This window comes from Clarias gariepinus, chromosome 22 (assembly GCF_024256425.1).
Source record: "Clarias gariepinus isolate MV-2021 ecotype Netherlands chromosome 22, CGAR_prim_01v2, whole genome shotgun sequence".
Lineage (NCBI taxonomy): Eukaryota > Metazoa > Chordata > Actinopteri > Siluriformes > Clariidae > Clarias > Clarias gariepinus.
Window position 1 is genome coordinate 22,818,607 of NC_071121.1, and position 20,412 is coordinate 22,839,018.

At 38.9% G+C, this 20,412-nt stretch overlaps 2 protein-coding genes across 6 annotated transcripts; one reads left to right on the forward strand and one right to left on the reverse strand.

The window, feature by feature from the left end:
* On the reverse strand, nucleotides 1-9,270 carry mlh3 (mutL homolog 3 (E. coli)). 4 transcript variants are annotated; one of them, XM_053483279.1, is made up of 14 exons: nucleotides 9,116-9,266; nucleotides 8,333-8,665; nucleotides 4,998-7,381; nucleotides 4,738-4,839; nucleotides 4,579-4,643; nucleotides 3,255-3,359; nucleotides 3,071-3,140; nucleotides 2,903-2,971; nucleotides 2,608-2,716; nucleotides 1,525-1,684; nucleotides 1,399-1,422; nucleotides 525-603; nucleotides 250-398; nucleotides 1-158 (listed from the first exon to the last, which is right to left on the reverse strand). In XM_053483279.1, exons 3-14 carry the CDS (start codon nucleotides 7,378-7,380, stop codon nucleotides 87-89), a joined length of 3,387 nt encoding a protein of 1,128 aa, XP_053339254.1. In that variant the 5' UTR covers nucleotide 7,381; nucleotides 8,333-8,665; nucleotides 9,116-9,266; the 3' UTR covers nucleotides 1-86. The 4 variants fall into 4 exon arrangements, with proteins under 4 accessions (XP_053339254.1, XP_053339255.1, XP_053339257.1 ...); XM_053483280.1 differs by lacking the exon at nucleotides 8,333-8,665 and having other exon boundaries at nucleotides 9,116-9,270; XM_053483282.1 differs by having other exon boundaries at nucleotides 4,738-4,775; nucleotides 7,166-7,381; nucleotides 8,333-9,262.
* A 48-nt stretch (nucleotides 9,271-9,318) lies between these two features.
* ccnt1 (cyclin T1) lies at nucleotides 9,319-17,591 on the forward strand. 2 transcript variants are annotated; one of them, XM_053483284.1, is made up of 9 exons: nucleotides 9,325-9,530; nucleotides 10,375-10,456; nucleotides 10,537-10,665; nucleotides 12,862-12,922; nucleotides 13,626-13,688; nucleotides 13,803-13,848; nucleotides 14,036-14,199; nucleotides 14,412-14,482; nucleotides 14,611-17,591. In XM_053483284.1, exons 1-9 carry the CDS (start codon nucleotides 9,361-9,363, stop codon nucleotides 15,754-15,756), a joined length of 1,932 nt encoding a protein of 643 aa, XP_053339259.1. In that variant the 5' UTR covers nucleotides 9,325-9,360; the 3' UTR covers nucleotides 15,757-17,591. The 2 variants fall into 2 exon arrangements, with proteins under 2 accessions (XP_053339258.1, XP_053339259.1); XM_053483283.1 differs by having other exon boundaries at nucleotides 9,319-9,530; nucleotides 13,626-13,848.
* Nucleotides 17,592-20,412: the final 2,821 nt, after the last annotated feature.

Sequence of the window (20,412 nt, forward strand, 5' to 3'; positions counted from 1 at the left end):
TATATAAAAATAAATAATTTAATTAAAATCTTTAAAGTCCATGTTGTTTTCTCTGTGAAATAGATTTTTTTTGTTTGTTGCTCAAATCAATTCTTGTCATAAAGTTGCCATGCCTTGTACATTCTTCTCAATTTTCTGAGATTGGGTTTGGGAACGTCCTGCAAATAAATGAAATATGATAAGTAAGACAAGAATGAGTAATAAATCATTCAAGAAATTTGATAGATATATCTAAGGCACGAGAGGCACCTTTTCCTCCTCTAAGTGGAGAAGATCGGCTAGAGGAAGAATGGAGGGCCGTCCATGAGCACACTGGAAAGGCAGCTGACAGGACGAGAGGGACGCCACCAGACTGCAGCACTCCTCTTTATTCAGCTCATCATTAAACTTAATTGCTCCTGTTGGGATACGATATCAAAAGAAATTATTAAACAAATCATAATAAAAAGGCACACAACTCTTTGGTTTCTGCTGGTAGGACACATCACTGTGAAATGTAGGCAAGTTTTAGTCAAGATACTGACCATGACATGCTTGTGAAGCAAGGACATTGTGGACTGTTAAAGGCAAAGTGGCTTTTACTCTTCCTGTCGACTGCACAGCCTGAAACAAATGAGAATCTAATGAAATATAAAGTTACGCACATGTTAATTGGTTTATCATACATTACAATGGCAAGTCAGGCAACGGATAGGAGTATTAGAGATGGTCAAAAAGCGTTAGCCACCTGAGCCACCACTCCCATGTCTTAGATTTAACCTGTAAAAATTTAAGACTGTAAAAACAATTCCCTTTAAACACACAAGTTTGGTTTTATTTAAACTTTTATCTCGAAGATTTCTATAATGAAACTTGCAGTTTAGCACACCTGATGATGCTTCATCGGTCATCCTATTATCTGCAACAAATGTGCCATTATCAAACATAGCCTGGTAACTGCGCTGCGATTATAGTAAGCCATTAGGGTCAAACCTGGTCATATGATTAATTTCCGTAAAAAAATAGTAATGTGTAAAAAAATTTTATGGGGTAACACGTCAATGTTGACAGCCCTAATTTATATTGAATCAAGATATTTATAAAATCATGATACTAACAGAACTTTTCTATCAGGAGGACTGATTTCCATCCCTACTAATCAGTTTAAAATATCATTTAGCACAAGTTCTATGATTTAAAAGTCTAAAACTTTACTTACTCTTCTTTCACTTAATGCTCAATGATAACAGTGTTAAAATAAGTGTACAAAGCAACCCAAAATGTTTAGGCCTAAAATCTCATTCCAGCGCTCAATTTTAAAAGGGTGCCATTAATACTGAGAAGAAAGGTAATTAAAAAAAATCTTTATTACAGACAAAAAGCAAGCGTGCAGGGTTCTGTGCAAACCTCAGGACTCACCTCAATGTGCTCTCTTATGTATTCCTAATTAGAAGACACAAGATAAAGAAAAACTAATTACTTCTTATTTAAAATTTTAAATATCTATATAGAAAACACAAAGCTTTCTAAGAGCATGATTCTGACCTCTGTAATAGACTTGATTACACTTCGTCGGCCACGTCGCTTTTCTGTGTTCTCTTTCTCTACAAAACACGCTGGGAGTTTCTCCACAAGCACATACGACTGTTCTGTCTGAGGAAAGCTTATTTCTAGAGCAAGGTCTCTTAGTGAAAGCTGATACAACCTGCAGAATCGAAGTGCACATATTTATTTGAACTGTGGCTAACATTTTAAACAAAGTGCTTTTTTTTCAACTGCATTCAAGACTAACATTCATGGAAAAATCTACTCTGAATGTTTGGAAAAATAATCTTCATTATTAACAAGTTAACTTTTATGACAAAAAAAGTATTATTAATGAAATTCTGAGTGGATTTTCTTTTCTCCTTACATTACACACAATGCTTTTGTACTACAGTGGAACCTTGGATTACGAGCATAATTCGTATAGGAAGACCGATGGGAATTGTACAGTTTATCACATTGTATTCACATTAGTGGAACTCATCTAGGAGTTATTGCCACATCTGCAAAGTCCTGACCTTACTCGTAGTCGTTTCAGCATGTTTGGGTCATTATAGGAGTGCCTGGGAGGCCAGTGTTTTAGACATGAAACAGACATTGACATTGACATTTAGGCATTTGGCTGACGCTCTTATCCAGAGCGACTTACATTTTTATCTCCTTATACATCTGAGCAGTTGAGGGTTAAGGGCCTTGCTCAAGAGCCCAACAGCGGCAACTCGGTGGCTGTGGGGTTTGAACCTGGGATCTTCCGAACCGTAGTCCAATGCTTTAACCACTGAGCTACCCCTGGCACCAGACAGTTTGATCGGAGAAAACATTCTGCCTTGATGGTATCAAAACTCTAGTGAAATATTGGGATAGGTGCATTGTTGTAGCAGGGGATTATATGGAGAAATAAAGGGAATTTGTTTTTCTCTCTTTCTGATCAAAAGTCCTAGTTTGACTCAGCATGCCAAAGCATACCTGCATAGCATGCTGGTACTTTAAGTATATTGTGTGCATCAACATCTTCACTACTTTGATTCAGAATTTCAGAAATACTGAGAGAGAATTCCTTGAATTTCTTTTTTCACAACTCACCTCAGCAGTCTGATCTCTTCTTCAGTCATATGGATCTCCAGGGGAGGACTTACACGCGATGCACAGAGTCTTTTTTTACCTGGTGTGTCCGAGTCATCCTCATAAGACTCTGGATCAAACAGAAAGCACCACACACCCAAACACATAAATTTGCATTTCTTAAGAGAGACATACCAACTTTAGCCTGGCTGGAGACCGAACAGCTGTACGCAACCTACAGGCACCTGAATTTATTATCATTCTTTTTTATTTGTGAATGAAGAGCAGGCACATATGGTATATCTGTTGGATTTACCGTTTACAAGCGCCTCTAAGCGAACCCTTTCGTGAGCTGCATGTTGATCAACGAGTACAAGAAGGTTTTCTGAAAAAGCAAATTAAATATAATTTATACAGTTACAATAGCTTACCTTAAACCAAATAAAGGGCATCTAATTAATGTATATATATATATATATCATACCCTCATTTTCACTGGACTCTGTGGTATTGATGAGACAGGCAAGAAATTTCTTGTCTACTTGATGAATGACCTAAGGCAAAAAAAAAACAACCAAGCAATTTAAAGCATGACTTGGGATTCTGCTCGAGAAGTGATTCATTTTACCTGAACGTTGCTTAAAAGGGTAAGGAAAAGTCAGGCCTGCCTTCATTGAGTGGATCATTTCCTTAGTGAAGCGATAGGGGAAGATAATGTTATGGATTTTTACAGCAAGGCCTTCGGCTTGGCAACTTGTCACATCAACGGCAACCTTTAAAAGCACAAAACACTGACATATTATCTGATAATGTAATATCAGCAGTGACATTTTACAGAACAGAGTACAAGCTTTGACTGTTTAAAAAAAAAGATGAACAATTTTCCTTCCTTTCCCTTCCACCTTTATGTAACTTACACCAAGATCAGTGTCAGATATTAGCTTACTCAGACATACTGTATAACTGATCCTTATTATATTTGCATTACTTTAATCTTATAACAGGAAATATTTTAACAATTCAAATTTAATCAAGATGTTTTTACTTGCTCAGATGACTTTTTTTTTTTTTCATTTAAAAATGTCAACCCTAACTAACACAGAATGGGGTCGCAACAATTTAAATGTCAGTTGCTGTGCACAATGAAATCTTGGCTCGGTTGCACACGTACTATACACAGAAAGTCACTGTTTTAGAAAAGTCAAACTACTGGCCTACATGGAGCAAATAAATTATTAGAATTACTGGAACTGGGTTACTGCCCAACACATTATTCGGACCTGCAAGATTTGTAATGAAATATCATGAATGAGCATGATTAGAGATCACTTGATTGCTTAGTGAAGTTGCATTTTTTTTTAAAAATAATAAACAGTAGAAATCACAGATATGTTTGATAGTGAGAGTAGGAGAATGTTCACCCACAAGATGCAAAGAGAACTCACAGGATTGTCACTAAACAGCTGTGTGTCAATAAGAAATCACTTGTTTCTTTTGTTTGAAAAAAGCACCAGTTTGCTAGGGAGCATAAAGATTGGACTTTCTATAAATTAGAAAATGTCATGTGGTCTGATGAGTTCAGATTAACCCTATTTTAGACTGCTGGGTGTGCCAGGGTAAGAAGGAAAGCCGCAAGAAACGACGTACCCATCATACATAGTGGCCACTGTAAAAGCCTCTGGAGGCAGTATTATAATCTGGGGGTTGCTTCAGTTAATTAGGTCTATGCTCAGGATCGTCATGTGGCAATAAAATAAAGTCAGCTGACAACCTGAATGTACTATACTATTGGTTTTTTCTTCCTTGATGGTGACACGACCATATTCCTCATTTTGGAAAGAGTGGTTCTGGTAGCATAAGGAATCATGAATTTAGCCAGCAGAAAATTGTAATCAAAGTTTAGGTTGGGTAAATAAAATATTTAGTGTGTGACTGCATTTTTTAGATTTTGACAAAATTTTGTGCACTTCAAATACAGCCTGGATTTCTTACCTGAGGTGGTCGTACAAAGACAGGGTTATTCCACTCAGAGTAAAGAGTCGAGAGGGAAGTAGGACCTTTAACATGATGTGTGAGAAAAATGATAATATAATCAGTAGACACCAAACACTGATTGCTTTTATGCCTACACTGCCCTGTGACATGCATTACCTCCACATTCTATGCTTGTGCTATGGACTCTCTCTGCTCTAGGTTTGGGAAGAAAGGGCAATATAAGGTCTGTCTGAAAAGGGTAGCATCTGTACTCAAATCCTAAAGGCAGAAAAACATGACTTACAGGTAACTAGTTTCACTTCACTCTATTCTTGAAAGTACACAATAGGCTTGGAATAAAAAATAAAAAGAGAAGCATTTGTGTATTAATGAGTATTTTGCAACACACAAGGAGTTGTGCATCCTACAATACCTACCTCTCTTTGAAACAACACTGACTGCTATGTTAGTGAGGTTCGTAGAGCACGGTACTTGAGTGTCATTCAGTGATGGATTCTCATATTTACTGAGTCCTGTGACTTGATTGATGTAGAACAACTTTCCCAATGAATCGTCGTAATGTGTCAGCCAATCACTCTGTACAGGCTCCGTCTGAACAATCTCGTGGCCCCGGCTTTCATTTGCGGTCTGTTCTTCATTTCCTGTTTTTTTACAGGGCGATAGGTCATGTTGTGATGCGAGGTCAACTATTTGACCTTGTGGCATATCGGGCTCAAGGGAAGTCGTATTTTCGGTGAGCTCAGTGTCTTCTGTAGTGGAGGTAGAGGTGCTTGTTGACTTTTCTTGTCCTTCGGGAGCAGTGAATGTGGGTTCATCTGAACGGTCATCCTCACGCTCATGCAGCTCAGTTGTAACGACGGAGTTCTTTGAAAAAGCGTCATTGTTCATTACCACTGATAGAAAACTGGGAAATGTCTCTATAGAGCCTGTATCTTGTGGTACAGGGTTAAACAATGTGGCATTGGCATGCATATCTTTGTGTTCAACCTTGCGAGACAGCTTTGTTGCTAATGATATCCTGTTCCTGGAAAACTGAGACTCCTGGAAGACAGACTTCTCCTTGAATAAAGAGCGATCTACACTAATATCTTTTACCAGCATAGTGTCGGAACAGTCTAAATTACTGCTTGAGCACAAACCAGAATGGTCAAAAGAATCTGTCGGACATAAAATGTCAGAGATTTGTGTTTGAGGTTTAATTTCAGCCTCCTTTCCAAACATCCTTTTGAATTTGTCAAGCGATCCTGTTTCAAAAGAGAGTGTTAATTTGTGACGGGGCGTGACCCTGGCGATCTTTGGCCCGTAGTCACAGCCGTCTGAAGGATTCCCAGCTTGACGTAATGTCAGCTTTCTCTTCGGCGCACCGCTAAAACTCGGTTCAGCAAGTTTGCTCAAACTGTCGTAGGCCGCTTTATGGTCGACGATAGCAATCTTGGAATTTTCACAATGTGTCAATTTATTGCTGCTTACACAAAGTGCCGAAGTGTCGTCGTTCCTATCAGTGCACTGTGCGTTTTGATTATTTTCAGGAACTTTCCCGGGTAGATCTTTACCAGCATCGGCGTCTACGGCTTCTTTTTCAGGATCTGAATACGAATTTGTTTTTGACTTTGTATTTGCTAGCCCTGGTTCAGGTAACTCATCATGTTGTTCCACGTCTGTCTTGTCTTCAGTGCTTACATTTGGTCCTGGAACACTTTCCTCATTCTCCAGGTTTTGTACGTCACTCATAGCACACTCTGATATCAAGTTCTCCTTTGTAAGGAATACTTTTATTCCTTCCTCGATGCACAAGAGAACACTATCCCAGTCTTTGAACTCTATAAGGGTCTTCGCTGGCTCCAGGCATACGTCATACTCCGAATAGGGACACTTGATGTTAATGATGTAAGCTCCGTGTAAATCAGCACCGCCTTTTTGTTTAGGACTTGACATAACAGCTGAGAAGTTCGGACTGCTGGTTTGGACACTACTCAGTCGTCTGAGGAGACAGCCGAGTAGTTTGTGAAGACGTGTTTTAAGGAGAAGTCGCCCATTCACAAAGAGGAACTGCAGACTGCTGTTGTAGTGTCCCTCTCGGCCAACGTGCCCAGTCATTTCAAACTGTCCATACCTGTAATTTACCTCTCTGAGCTTTTGGGCTCTATTCAGTCCGTGTATCTGTACAAATCTGTAGTAAGTATTCCTGGCTTTGGGAAGCTGTACCAGAAGAGTGTCTGAACAATCTTTTTTGACAGTAAACGACACAGACGGATGCATCAGCGATATGGCCTCGACTCTCTGTCGAACGCGCTCAACCTCCAGCACAGAGTCCATCCTTTTTCTCCTGACCGGCATGTTGTGAAAGAAGTTACTAATAAGCACAGTTGTCCCAGCCGAAGGGCGAGTGGTCTGTGCCTCAGTCACATCCGACGCCTCACCTTCGTGAAAGCTTTTAACAAACGTTTTCACAGACATCTTGGGTCTTGAGGTGATTTCCACCAGAGTTGCCATGGTGGCCATGCTGGCAATCGCTTCTCCTCTGTACCCATAGAAGCAAAGGTTATTCAAATCATGAATAGAACTGCATTTGCTTGTGCAATACCTGGTCCCAACCCTTTCCATGTTCTCCCGGTCCATGCCTGAGCCGTTGTCTATGACCTGAATTTTGCAGGCGTCTATGTCTATCTTCACGGCCACACATGTTGCTCCAGCATCTATGCTGTTCAGCAGAAGCTCTTCCACGCATTGCTGCAACAAAAAAACGGCGACTCCGGAGCGCAACAGTGATTGAACTTCTTTCGGCAGACTTCTGATCATTCTGAAACAAATAAAATAATTCTCTTTAAAATTATTTTTAATTTTTACCAGGAGGCTATGACACTAAACTAGGTGATGCTATGACATAGTCATGTGTAAAAGTTAAAACCCCCCCACCCCCTGTTTTTTTATCCCTATTTGTTTTTGTGTAAAATCATATTATAAAAGCAGGTCTCAGTTTTAGACAAATACAATCTCAGACGAACAAATACACATAACTTTCTTCTTGATTCGTCTTATTCTTGTTTACTGGCAATTGGCATCCACTATGTTGCATTACCACCACCTTCTGGTCTTGCCCCCCCTCATGTTCCTTTGAGTTCAATTCATCTTCTATTCCTGTCTTCCTTATTAAGCCGATAAAACTCTTTCTTCCTTGACACTCCACCACTACAACATATACCTTTTTCAATGTGCTATTATTTATTTGTGGCCAATACCATCAGGCTATTTTGACTATTCCAAAACCTTGATTCATACACACATGAATCAATCACGTGGTTTGCATTCAGGTCATTGTCCTGTTGCGTGACTAATTTTAAACAAGCTTCCATGTTCTTTTTTTAAAAAAGACTTTCTCCAGGCAACACCCTAACCCTATTGGTCAGGCTTCTTCTCATTGTGCTGCCATGGTCTTTAACATTTAACATGCTCAGTGAGGCCTCTAGGGTCTGATGGTTGCTCTGTCTTAAATGCTTTCCACTTGTTAACAATCTTTCTCACTGTAGAACATTGAACTCAAAATGGTTTTATAACTCTTTCTAGATTGATGTGCAGCAAAAACTGCTTCTCCATTGCAACCATTGCTTAAGTCTTTCCCTCTTGACACGGAGTTAACACACACCTGAATGATCCAGACAATCAAACTGCCAAAATCTTATAGATGTCTCCACATCTTAAGATGAATTATTAGTCAGGGGCTGATGAATAGCACCACCTGGCTGCAACTTACCCTGTTAAATCCTGTGGACTCAGTAAGAGGGTACTTCTTCGTCTTCTTCTTTGTTGTTTAACGGAAGTTGGAATCAAGTAGGTTGGTTACATTATGGCCAACTGTAGGTCTCTCATTCTTTCTCATCTTCCCAGCCTCTTAAAGACCAGGTTTTCTTAAAACTGTCTAATGCACCCTTCCTGATCTTGTCTTGACATCATCTGCTTTATTGGTACTTCCACACACAAAAACTCTTTCTTCTCAACAGGTTTCCTCTCAGTACTACGCAGCATCTAGTCATAGTTTTGGAGGTTGCATCACCGCCACCTATACATCTCTCTGTCCTCAGTTTTCCTGTTCTTTAAAACAGAATTTCCAGTCCAGTTTTTCTCAAAAACAACATTAAATGCCCATTCTGAAGGACTCTTTAACATTGCCTTGTACTTTCTCTTGTTGTTGGAGCTGTGCTACCATATCTAGCTTCTCTTGCATATGTTTCCTGCTTTTTCTTACGTTTAACACAAAACAACACAATTGAGTACTAGCTCAGACAGTAATAGTATATGAGAAATGAGGTGGCGTTGTGAAGTAAAGAAAGGCAAAGAGCTGTCTGATTTAAATCCCTCGCTAAGGTCATAACACTTTGACGTAAACAAGGTAATGCAACAATGTAAAGCAGGTCTATAATCTATAGTGGCCGTACTAATCAAGTAATCACGTGATGTGGAAACGAGGCAACATATAAAGACAGATCTATGTTTAGCAAATAACAATAATTTAAGACACTTTATATATTGCTTATACCTCGGGTCTTAGTAATCGTAACAGCTCTGTTTCCATCTCGGGCCATTTTAAAACAAACACAATGAAAAAGAAAAATGAAAAACGACATGTTTATATATTTTGTTCCAGCGCATTTTTCTTCTATACAAACCAAACATTTTGTTTTGTATCCTACCGGAAGTGGCGCGCTCTCTTTACCGGGGTAGAACTGACGCATTTCCTGTGACGCAGTAAGATTTTTTTTAAAAATAGTCTCGTTCTTAGTAATGGCGGCTCCGCAAATTTCTCGATCGGGAAAGAAGAATAAATGGTACTTTACCCGGGAGCAGATCGAAAACAGTCCGTCGCGGAGAGCGGGACTTGATCCTGATAAAGAGTTATCATACAGACAACAGGCTGCTAATCTTCTGCAGGATATGGGACAGCGCCTCAATGTGTATCCTTTTTCTCCTGAAGCTTCGAAAACAGGCTTGCTAGCGTTGCTAGGTACCTTAGCCTGCTAAGTAAAAAAAATACTAAACTGGAAACCGGGTACTTTGTGTTTGGGTTTGGTTCTGGATATCAGTAGCGCGTGATACGTTTTATAAATATCTTTAAAATGTTTTAGAAATGACAAAATTACGCAATTACGTACATCGAGTTCTCCCGGTGTTGTTAGCGAATGCTAGCCGGGCTGAGGCTTGTTTATGGTGTGTAGGCCTCACCGCGTCAAACAGCGCAAATTCACTGAAGTAAAACAGTAATTTTTGTGTTTTATCTTTACCTAAGTCAATAATTTAACGGTGTCCGTTTATTTCATTTTAACAAACAAATTTTGGTACGTACCTGACCTTCTGCTTAGCGTGTTAAGTTGTTTTTGTTTTAGAGGTTAGCTCGTGAGCTTAGCAGCTAGCAAGTCGAATATGCTAAAAACTGGAAACTGTATTCCCTTCAGCAAGTCAAAACACACATTATTTATTTTGTAAACGTACCAAATTCTAAGCGACCGTGTTTGTCCAATTTCTAATAATTACTAACGTTGTGTATGGTTTGCGTTTCGCGTGCTCTTTCTCGCTAACGTGACTAGCATGAGCATCAATTTCACTTTCGATAATCACTGCTTTGTTTACCTTCTTTTCCCTTAATGCTGTGTTAATACAGTTTCACATTATCACCTGCCTTGTTTCTTCTTTTTTTTCTCCTGAAAGGCCTTCACGTTAATAAGCGTCACCAAGCATATCCATGTGTGTTGATGTGACTGCATGTCTCATTTCGTAACCCTTAACTCAAAAAATTCTCAGATCCCAGCTGACCATCAACACCGCCATCGCGTATATGCATCGCTTCTACATGATCCAGTCTTTCACCCGCTTCCATCGAAATGTAAGTCGGAGTCTGTCACCTTTGTCTTTTAAGTCGTGTTGACGAAAACTTCATCTGTCTCTTTTTTTTCCCTGTCCCAGGTAATTGCCCCTGCTGCCCTTTTCCTAGCAGCGAAGGTTGAAGAGCAGCCACGTAAGCTGGAGCATGTGATTAAGGTTGCCCATGCCTGTTTAAATCCTCAGGAGACTCCTCTTGACTCGAGGAGTGATGTAAGTATTGGCGTGGAGAGTTATGAGAGTATTATGGCTGGCATGTTTGGGACATTTTCTCTGTGGTTGATGTACAAGTGGGAATCTTTTACCTCTCGATTAGGGATGTACTGATCCGACATCAAATCTTAGTGCTGTTCGTGCTTGTTAAGTGATTTGACACGTATTCCTGTTATGTGAAAAGATACCTGTGGGGCGTTCAAGTCAAACCGGGACTTGTCTTGTGATCGAAGGCGTAAAACAGATTGACAATTACAGAGGACTTTAAGCACAGTACGGTGATGGGACTCTTGGCACAGTACAAGGTCGGAATACCACAAGCGTTTTAATTATTATGTGCCATTCACGTCCATGAATGACAATCCTACCTGATGTAGATGGGAGTGCACTACAGTCATTGTTGGGACAAATTGACATTTACAGAGGACTTCAAGCACAGTACGGTGATGGGACTACTGGCACTACAAGGTCTGAATGGCACAAACGTTTTAAAGAATTTGTGCCATTCATATCCGTGAATGACCTTCCTACCTGATGTAGATGGGAGTGCACTACAGTCATTGACTGGAACATTGACAGTACATTTATTGACTGGAAAGTGCTTTCCTTGAAAATAGATGAATAACCCGTTGACAAATTGTGGAAGAGACCCATCTGTCTGTAAGAACTGTACAAACAATTTATCACCATCACCACTTAGACATCACAAGAGCTCAGCTGGGAGTTATTGCCACATCCCCTGTACGGTCCCAACCTCAATCAAAGCCATTTCCACATGTTTGGGCTATTAAAGGAGTTTCTGGCAAAAGTATGTCTATGAGTCAACATGAAGAGTGAATAATCCCCTTTTCCTCCAGCCACAGCTGAGTCCCAGGAGTCAGACAGAGCATTTCCCAAAGCTCCTCATAAACAGCCATTGTTGTAACTCTCACCTTTTTCCGTTCTTACTTTTTTCTCCTCGTGTCAACTTGGCAGTGTTTGTGTGGGATTTTTGAGCCATTCTCTTTTGGGTTGTTGTAAACTTTTTATTGATTCTTTTTTTGTCATTTTTTTTTTGCTGTTTAAGGTTATAAGCAAAATTCACAGGGAGAGAGCTGCTTTAAGGATTCTCTGTTCTAAATTCACACATTAAAGGAGTTCATGGGGGGGCTAGCGTTTCAGTCATGAAGCAGGCAGTCTGGTCATGGCACTGGGATAACGGGAAATCTACCTTACCAATCTACCTAACCTTACAATTGCACTGGTGTAGCATGGTATTATATAGAGGAGTAAAGGAAGTTTTAACAGTCCTGTTAATCTGCACAATCCAAATATCCCATTTTGACTCGAACGCCCTTGGTATTTTGTGTTTTGTGATTATGTACAACATAACATCGATATTGTAATAGTCACTCGGACCCTTTTTTTTTTTTTTTTTTGCTTGTTTATTTTTGCGTTTCTCAAGGAAGCAGGAAACTAGAAGAAAAGATACTGTTGTTGATGTTTTTTTGTTTTTTTTTGTTTGTGATTGGTACAGCCCTAATCTTGATGCATCTAAGGTTTTTGTATCTAAAACCTACACATGACTCTACCGGGCCTCATTTATTAAGCTGGATATGAACCAGTACACTCGTAAAAAATTGTGTGCACAGAAATTTCAGCCAAAGTGAAAGTTTTAGAATGGTTGAGTAATTTCAGTTGCATGTGCAAATGTAATTAGTTACCTTTTTAGTAAAATCAAGGTAAAACAAATGTTAAGAGGGGGAGGGGGGGAGGTAAAAGAAAAATTAAATAGCATGGAACTATTGCGTGCTGCAATATTTAGTCAGTGGTTTGTTTTCGCACTTTATGCTACTAAAAGCTTGCTAAATGAGGTCTATTTAGTACATATATATATATATATATATATATTCTTTTTTTTTTTTTCTTTTTTTTTTTTAAACAGGAGTTTTTATATTCTTGGTGACAAATCCTGCCACAAAGCTTTTATATAATGCTGTACATGTTATACAGCATGAATGTGTGCTTGTTTGCTCATATATTAACATATTTGTGCTTGTGAATGTGTAAGTATGTATATATGTGTAAATCTGTATTGAGGGAGCTAATAGTTCTTGTGAAGTTTTGATTGGCTGCTAACAGGGTACTTGTGAGAGAGAGAGAGTGATATGAGTGCATAAGACCCTGTGAGTAACCTGCCTGTCCTCTCGATCTCAGACTTACCTGCAACAATCCCAAGACCTGGTCATGCTTGAGAGCATTATACTCCAGACCCTCGGTAAGTTTGGAACTGGCAAAAGTGGGTCTATGAGTCACCAACACCACCACCATCATGGTAGAGTGGGGAGAGAGAGAGAGAGAAAATAATCCCCTTTTCTCCCACCCACAGGGGATGCTCTCGGGGCTCAGACGGAGCAGTTTCCTAAAGCTCCTCATAAACAATCATTGTTGTAACTCTTTACCTATTTTTTTTTCCAGTTCTTCCTCTTTTTTCCATATCAACTCTGTAATGTTTGTTTCCTTTTTGTACCATCAGAGGATATTTGAGCCGTTCCATTTCGTGTCGTTGTGATGTTTGCGTTGGTTTTACGCACATTTTTATAATATCGTTATTTAATTTTTTTATTTTTGCGTTGTTTTCTCTTTAAGGTTACAAGTGAAATTTACAAAAGTGCAGCTCAAAAACAATACAGTGAATTTGATGAATTTTCTGAGGAAATTCTCTGTCCATAACTCACTCATCTATATTTGTCCTATCTAGGATCACTCATCTGAAGAGTTAATCACGTAATACAATCAGTAAAAAGCGCGGCTTCAAATGGTCCAAACCGGGCTGAAGTTTATTTTTTTCTTTTTTTTTTCTTATGGAAGTGAATTTATTTGATATTGTATTGATTTATTGAGCTGTTTAACATGTTTGTGAATATGACCATTATACTCACTATCTCCTCTTTATTTCTCCTCTTCATTTGTTACTTCAGCTTTTGACATCACCATCGACCATCCTCACACGCATGTCGTCAAGTGTACACAGCTCGTACGAGGTAAGTGCCATATCGTTTTTTTTTTTTTAAATTATTATATGAATGCTGGAATGCTGTCTGGCATGAGTGGCCTATTTCATTTGGGGATGTCCTTGCATGTTTTGTTTGTTCCAGCGAGTAAGGATCTGGCCCAGACGTCATATTTTATGGCAACAAACAGGTGTGAATTTTTTTTTTAATTTTTTTTACCAAAACGCTTTTTACTGCTAACAATATTTTCTTTGGTTTTTGTATCTGATTATACCATATTTGTGTATATTATATTTTAAGCTCAGTGTTTTAAAATGCTTTCTCCTTCACTTTTTCACTCTTTTTCTCTTTCTGTTGTCTGGAACATGTCAATTCAGCCTGCACCTGACCACGTTCTGCCTGCAGTACAGTCCACCCGTGGTTGCGTGTGTGTGCATTCATTTGGCCTGCAAGTGGTCTAACTGGGAAATCCCTGTCTCTACTGATGGTAAACACTGGTGGGAGTACGTCGACCGAAAAGTCACCCTCGAGCTGCTGGATGGTATGTAAATTGCACATAGCTTCTTTGAAGCCTAGTAGGAGTAGGGTATATTTTCTTATTCTGTAAAATTATAATTGATGCAAAAAAGAAAATATGAAAAAAAGATGAATAGCCACCGCTGTTCGATTTGTCATTAACTTGATGTCACTCAAAACTTTTCTGCATCTCATCTGATCAATCCGGCTTAATTTCTGATTAAAACTGCTTCACAGAGCTCACACACGAGTTCCTGCAGATCTTGGAGAAAACCCCGAGCCGTTTAAAACGCATTCGAAACTGGAAAGTAAGTCTTTCACTTGTGTAGAGATTAACGCTTGTTTATTTTGTTAAAGTCATGTAAACGACTAAAAAAAACTATTCAGAATGATAAATTTTATATATTTTAATTTTTGCACATTTTATGATTTTCAGGCATCGGGTCAAACAACGAAGAAGCCGAAAGAGGGCGACAAGACGGAGACCATGATGAACATGATCTCCATGGCGTCCTCTGAGAGCACACTAGCCGGCCTAATGAGTCTCTCGGCCCCTTTAACCTCCTCGCCCGAGTCTCCCACATCACCTGTAGAGGACAAGCAGCCTGTTTTTAAAGTGCCTAACCCACCAGAACCACCTGCTCCCACACGAGTATCCCTAAGTGAGTATCGTGCGAAGCACGCAGATGAGCTTGCTGCACAGAAAAAGAAGCTGGAAAACATGGAGGCCTCCGTAAAGCGCGAGTACGCCACAGCCGCCCAGGCCCTCATGAACCAGCAAAGAAAGGAGAAGCACCACCATAACCATCACCAGCAGCAAGCTGGCTCGAGTTCCTCCGAGCCCATCGTCCTGAAGATCCCGCTCGAAGAGAGGCAGGATCGCAGCTCTATTAAAATGCGTCTGCCAAACAGCAGCCGAGGATCCGAGCAGGACCTAAAATTAAAGCTTCGTATTCCTGAGAGACGATCCGCTCCAGGGGATGACGGAAAGAACAAAGAGAAGCACAGAGAGCGGTCTAACCATCACCACCACCACAATCATCACCATCACCACTCCTCAGGAAGCGGCTCATCATCGTCTTCATCGGCACACAAACACTCCAGTTCTGCGAGTGCTTCCACAAGTAGCAAAAAAGCAGACCCAACAAGGACAAGCTCATCCTCCTCTTCGTCATCCCGAAAGCGAAATCACTCGTCTGAGCCCTCGTCTAGCGCTCACCCTACTAAAGTCAGCAAGTCATCCAGGAATTCGTACCAGCTGCCCCCACTAGCTGTCGATGTCCTGCCTTCTCTCGCGCTTTCACACAATCAGGGAAGCTTTGCACACTCCAAAGCGGACAAGGCTGACACCAACGGGCATGGTGCCAGCTCAGGTGGTCAATCTAACGAGTTCCAGGACACATTTGACATGCTGAACTCGTTGCTGAGCGCCCAGGGGGTGCAGCCCGCACAACCCCAAATGTTTAACTATCACTCCCAGTACGGTGACTACAGATATGGCGCAAGCTCAAGAGGAGGAAACCCGCAACCTCCACCTCTTCCCTCGGAACCCCCTCCACGGCTTCCACCACTGCCTGAATAAACACCACGCTCCGTCCCAAGCTTCCCAGATTTCATTTCTACCACGTGCATTAAGATTTATGAAAAAATTTAAGTACCACTATATATATATATATATATATATATATATATATGCACATTCTGCTTCAGCCTGCCTAATGCACCCCAGTCATCTCTGGTGTTCTTGTGCATGGGTGGGTCCACGGCACCCGAATGTGTGGCAATAATTGCTATAACTATAAAATATAAACTATTAAAACTAAGCAAAAAAATATAAAAGCAAAATGTTATTTATTTAAAAAATGTACATACTATTTTTGTCACTCAGTTTTATATATGCATTACGTCTAAATGGTGAAGAAATAGGAATTGTGTAATTAAGCGGGGGGACCTTTCGGTTTTGGTGGTCATCCTTTTTTGAGTAACTGTTGATGAGAAAAATTTAATTCGTTTTTAACATATGTTTTTTTTTAAATAACAATTAGTGTCTTTTTTTAAACTACAATATTTATTGATAGACTTTTAAAATGTAACTAGGGGTCGGTTTGGAGATCTTTGCTTTCTATTTGGATTGATTTTTGGATTTTCTTTTTCGCCCTGTTTGTCATGTTGTCATTTTGTGCAAGTTGAAGAATAGAAATTTCTCAGCCCGCATGAAGATGCGTGAATCTTTAAAAAAAAATCTGGTTAGTCTTTTTATTTGTTCAATGTAGTGTTCATGACACATAAAGTGGACATGAAGCATTTGAACCATAAAAAAAAAATCTTGTTTGTATTTTTTAAAGAATTTATGGGCCCTTGGTGGAAGCAGTCATTGTTTTAAATGGTTGTAAATTGTGGTCGAAATTCAACTGAATATTTAAGATTTTGTTTGCATTTTGTTGTTACCAACCCAGGCAGTATCAAATTTCTATCTTTTTGGTTTGTTTGTTTTTATTGTGCATAACACAGTAAAATACTATGAACAATGTCAGACTGTTTAATGGTGCATGTTTTTCATTTGTCCCCCTTTTTTTGTAACCCTTCATCCTTTCCAGAATATAAATATCACATACTGGCAGAAGAGACCATAAGCCATTGTGAACCATTAGACTTTAAGCTTATAACCCATATTCAGATAATCTGCTTGAATATGTCTACCAAAGTTGGATGCAGCATAGAGGATGTAGATCATTTTAAAGAATCCATCTATACATTTAATTTTTTTTTATTTTTATGTTTTCTGGTAAACTCTTAAAAAAAAAAAAAAAAACTTTACTTTTGTACCTGATTGTTTTTATTGTTCTGTTTCTAAAACAGGAACCGATTTTTAACATCACATTAACGTGTCGTTCCTGCCTCTGGTTATTCTGTTTAATAAGGCAGACTGTCCATCCTAGCATTACACAAGCATTCACCTGAAGCACTGCATGCTAATGATGTACTGTTTAGTTTAAGAGTATTATTATTACCACTCATTCCTCCGAAGCTATATTCTGCCATGACTCCTTACCAAAAGCATGAAGCACATGCTCCTTAACTCTCCCTACTGAATTTTTAGATGGTGCTGGAGATAAAGGGGGTACACAAGAGGTTTAAAAAAAAAAATTCTTGTTCTTGCATCAGGTTCTTGGGATAATGAGGATGTGGAAAGGTTGAATTTCGTGTCTCGTGCAATCACCACTGCATCTTTTCACGCCTGCAAAGAAAAGATTTTTATTTGTAATTAAATGTACACACACAATGTTCAGTGGTACCACATGAACTCTCAGGTTTCAGATATGAATTCTTGGAACATTTCTTGGCAGAAGAAACTTTGTGAACTCTGTTCCTTTTTCTAAATGTGATTGATGTAAATAAATGTTTTATGAAAACATGCCTTCTTGTGAGTTTGTCTTTTTTTAATACCTCTTAGTCATACTTTTTTTTTTTTTTTTTTACCTTTCCCTTAATAGTCAGTGCTTTAATTATAACAGGAAGGTTATGCATTATAAGGTTATACGTTCCATATGCATTTAAAGCACACATAATAATGCATATGGAACATGGGTTTCGTAGACATACAGTGTGGCAAAAAAGTATTTAGTCAGCCACCAATTGTGCAAATATCTCAACTATGAGAGACAAAATAAATAAAAAAATCCAGAAAAACACATTGTAGGATTTTTAAAGAATTATTTGCAAATTAAGGTGGAAACTATCCATAATCTCAATTCTTTGTTATATACCCTTTGTTGGCAATGACAGGGGTCAAACGTTTTCTGTAAGTCTTCACAAGTTTTTCACACTGTTGCTGGTATTGTTGATGTTTTGGGGCTGTCGGTGGGCGACACGGACTTTCAACTCCCTCCAAAAATTTCCTATGGGGTTGAGATCTGGAGACTGGCTAGGCCACTCCAGGACCTTGAAATGCTTCTCACGAAGCCACTCCTACATTGCCTTGGGCGGTGTGTTTGGGATCATTATCATGCTGAAAGACCCAGCCACGTTTCATCTTCAATTCCCTTGCTGATGGAAGGATGTTTTCACTCAAAATTTCACGATACATGGCTCCATTCATTCTTTCCTTTACACGGATCAGTCATCCTGGTCCCTTTGCAAAAAGACAGCCCCAAGCATGGTTTCCACCCCCATGCTTCACAGTAGGTATGGTGTTCTTTGGATGCAACTCAGCATTCTTTTACCTCCAAACACAAAGTTTTATTTTGGTTTCATCTGACCATATGGCATTCTCCCAATCCTCTTCTGGATCATCCAAATGCTCTCTAGCAAACTTCAGACAGGCCTGGACATGGACTGGCACTGCAGGATTTGAGTCCCTAGCGGCGCAGTGTGTTACTGATGGTAGCCTTTGTTACTTTGGTCCCAGCTCTCTGCAGGTCATTCACTACGTCCCCCGTGTGGTTCTGGGATTTTTGCTCACAGTTCTTGTGATCTTTTTGACCCCACGGGGTGAGATCTTGCGTGGAGCCCCAGATCGAGGGAGATTATTAGTGGTCTTTTATGTCTTCCATTTTATAATAATTGCTCCCACAGTTGATTTCTTCACACCAAGCTGCTTACCTATTGCAGATTCAGTCTTCCCAGCCTGGTGCAGGTCTACGATTTTGTTTCTGGTGTCCTTTGACAGCTCTTTGGTCTTGGCCATTGTGGACTTTGAAGTGTGACTGTTTGAGGTTGTGGACAGGTGTCTTTTATACTGATAACGAGTTCAAACTGATGCCATTAATACAGGTAACAAGTGGAGGACAGAGGAGCCTCTTAAAGAAGTTGTTACAGGTCTGTAAGAGCCAGAAATCTTGCTTGTTTGTAGGTGACCAAATACTTATTTTAGAGAGAAATTTACCAATTAATTCATAAAAAATCTTACAATGTGATTTTCTGGATTTTCTTTCCTTACTTTGTCTCTTATTGTTGAGGTATACCTATGATGAAAATTAAAGGCCTCTCTCATCTTTTTTTCAGTGGGAGAACTTGCACAATTGGTGGCTGACCTAAGACTTTTTTTCCCCACTGTAGTAAATCCTGAATTCTTGGCAAAGAACAGTCACGAGTGCTTGATTCTTCTTGACTGACTTTCAATTCCTGGCATATTTCCCTCAGTCTTAATGTGTGACTTATTGTTTTATTGACCCACTAATGCTGAACGCTATTCAAATCAGGATTACAGTATTATTTTTTTTAATTAAAACCATAATCTTTTATAATGCAATATCAATTCCTTTAATTTAAATTTAAAATTCTGGTTGGACAGATTCACTTTGTACCCTGCTTTCTTCTGTCCAAATAAAAAGATCACAAACTGTAATAATAAATTTGATTACAGTTTGCAGTGTGATGGGTAGTTCATCTCTGAAATGATGACTCGCTTCTTGAGACCTGGAATACGGCTGTCACGTCAGTGAAGAAAAACTCCATAGTTGGGCAAATTCAGGTCATGAACTGACTTTATTTGATTATCTTATAATATTATTATTATAATTGCTAAATTGTCGTGGATATTTAACAACACTAAACATATTTATAAATGGATAATATAAATGTATATGTAAGTCATTAATAATAAACTTTTTTGGCTTATTTACACGGTACACAAGGAATGAAATGTTTTGTGTCATAGTGTTACAATCATATGAGCTAATATTTTATTCATAATAGTTCACAATAATTTGTTGTATTATTTGGCTAAATTATGAAAAGAAAAAATGTGCTAAAAGATATAATTAAGATATAAAAGTGTGTAAAAATGTAATAGTTTCTATTACTTGACAAAAAAAAAACCTGCGACAAAGGTTGTGTATTTCCATAAAAATTGTTCATGCTGCTAATACCAGGGATTAAATATTTTGAGAAGAATACTACAGTTGCAGTACTGTTAGATACAAATAAGACTCTTTTTGAGGATGATTGTTTTTTTAAATATAAAAATAAAAAGCCTAAAATACACATCCCAACATTACATTTCAGCATCCATGTAGTGTATGGATTTGTAGAAAGTGTTTATTCATGTACTTAGCATGCATACAGTACTATATCTACTTCCTAAGCTGCTTATGAGCTGTGAACTGATTTCAAACATACAATCTCAGTGTGTGTTTGTGTGTATAGACATTGTAGGAGTGGCTAATTATTCTTCGTCATTGATGTCAAATACGGGATAAACTCATACTGTAAATAAAAAGAGAAAAAGTTTAACCAT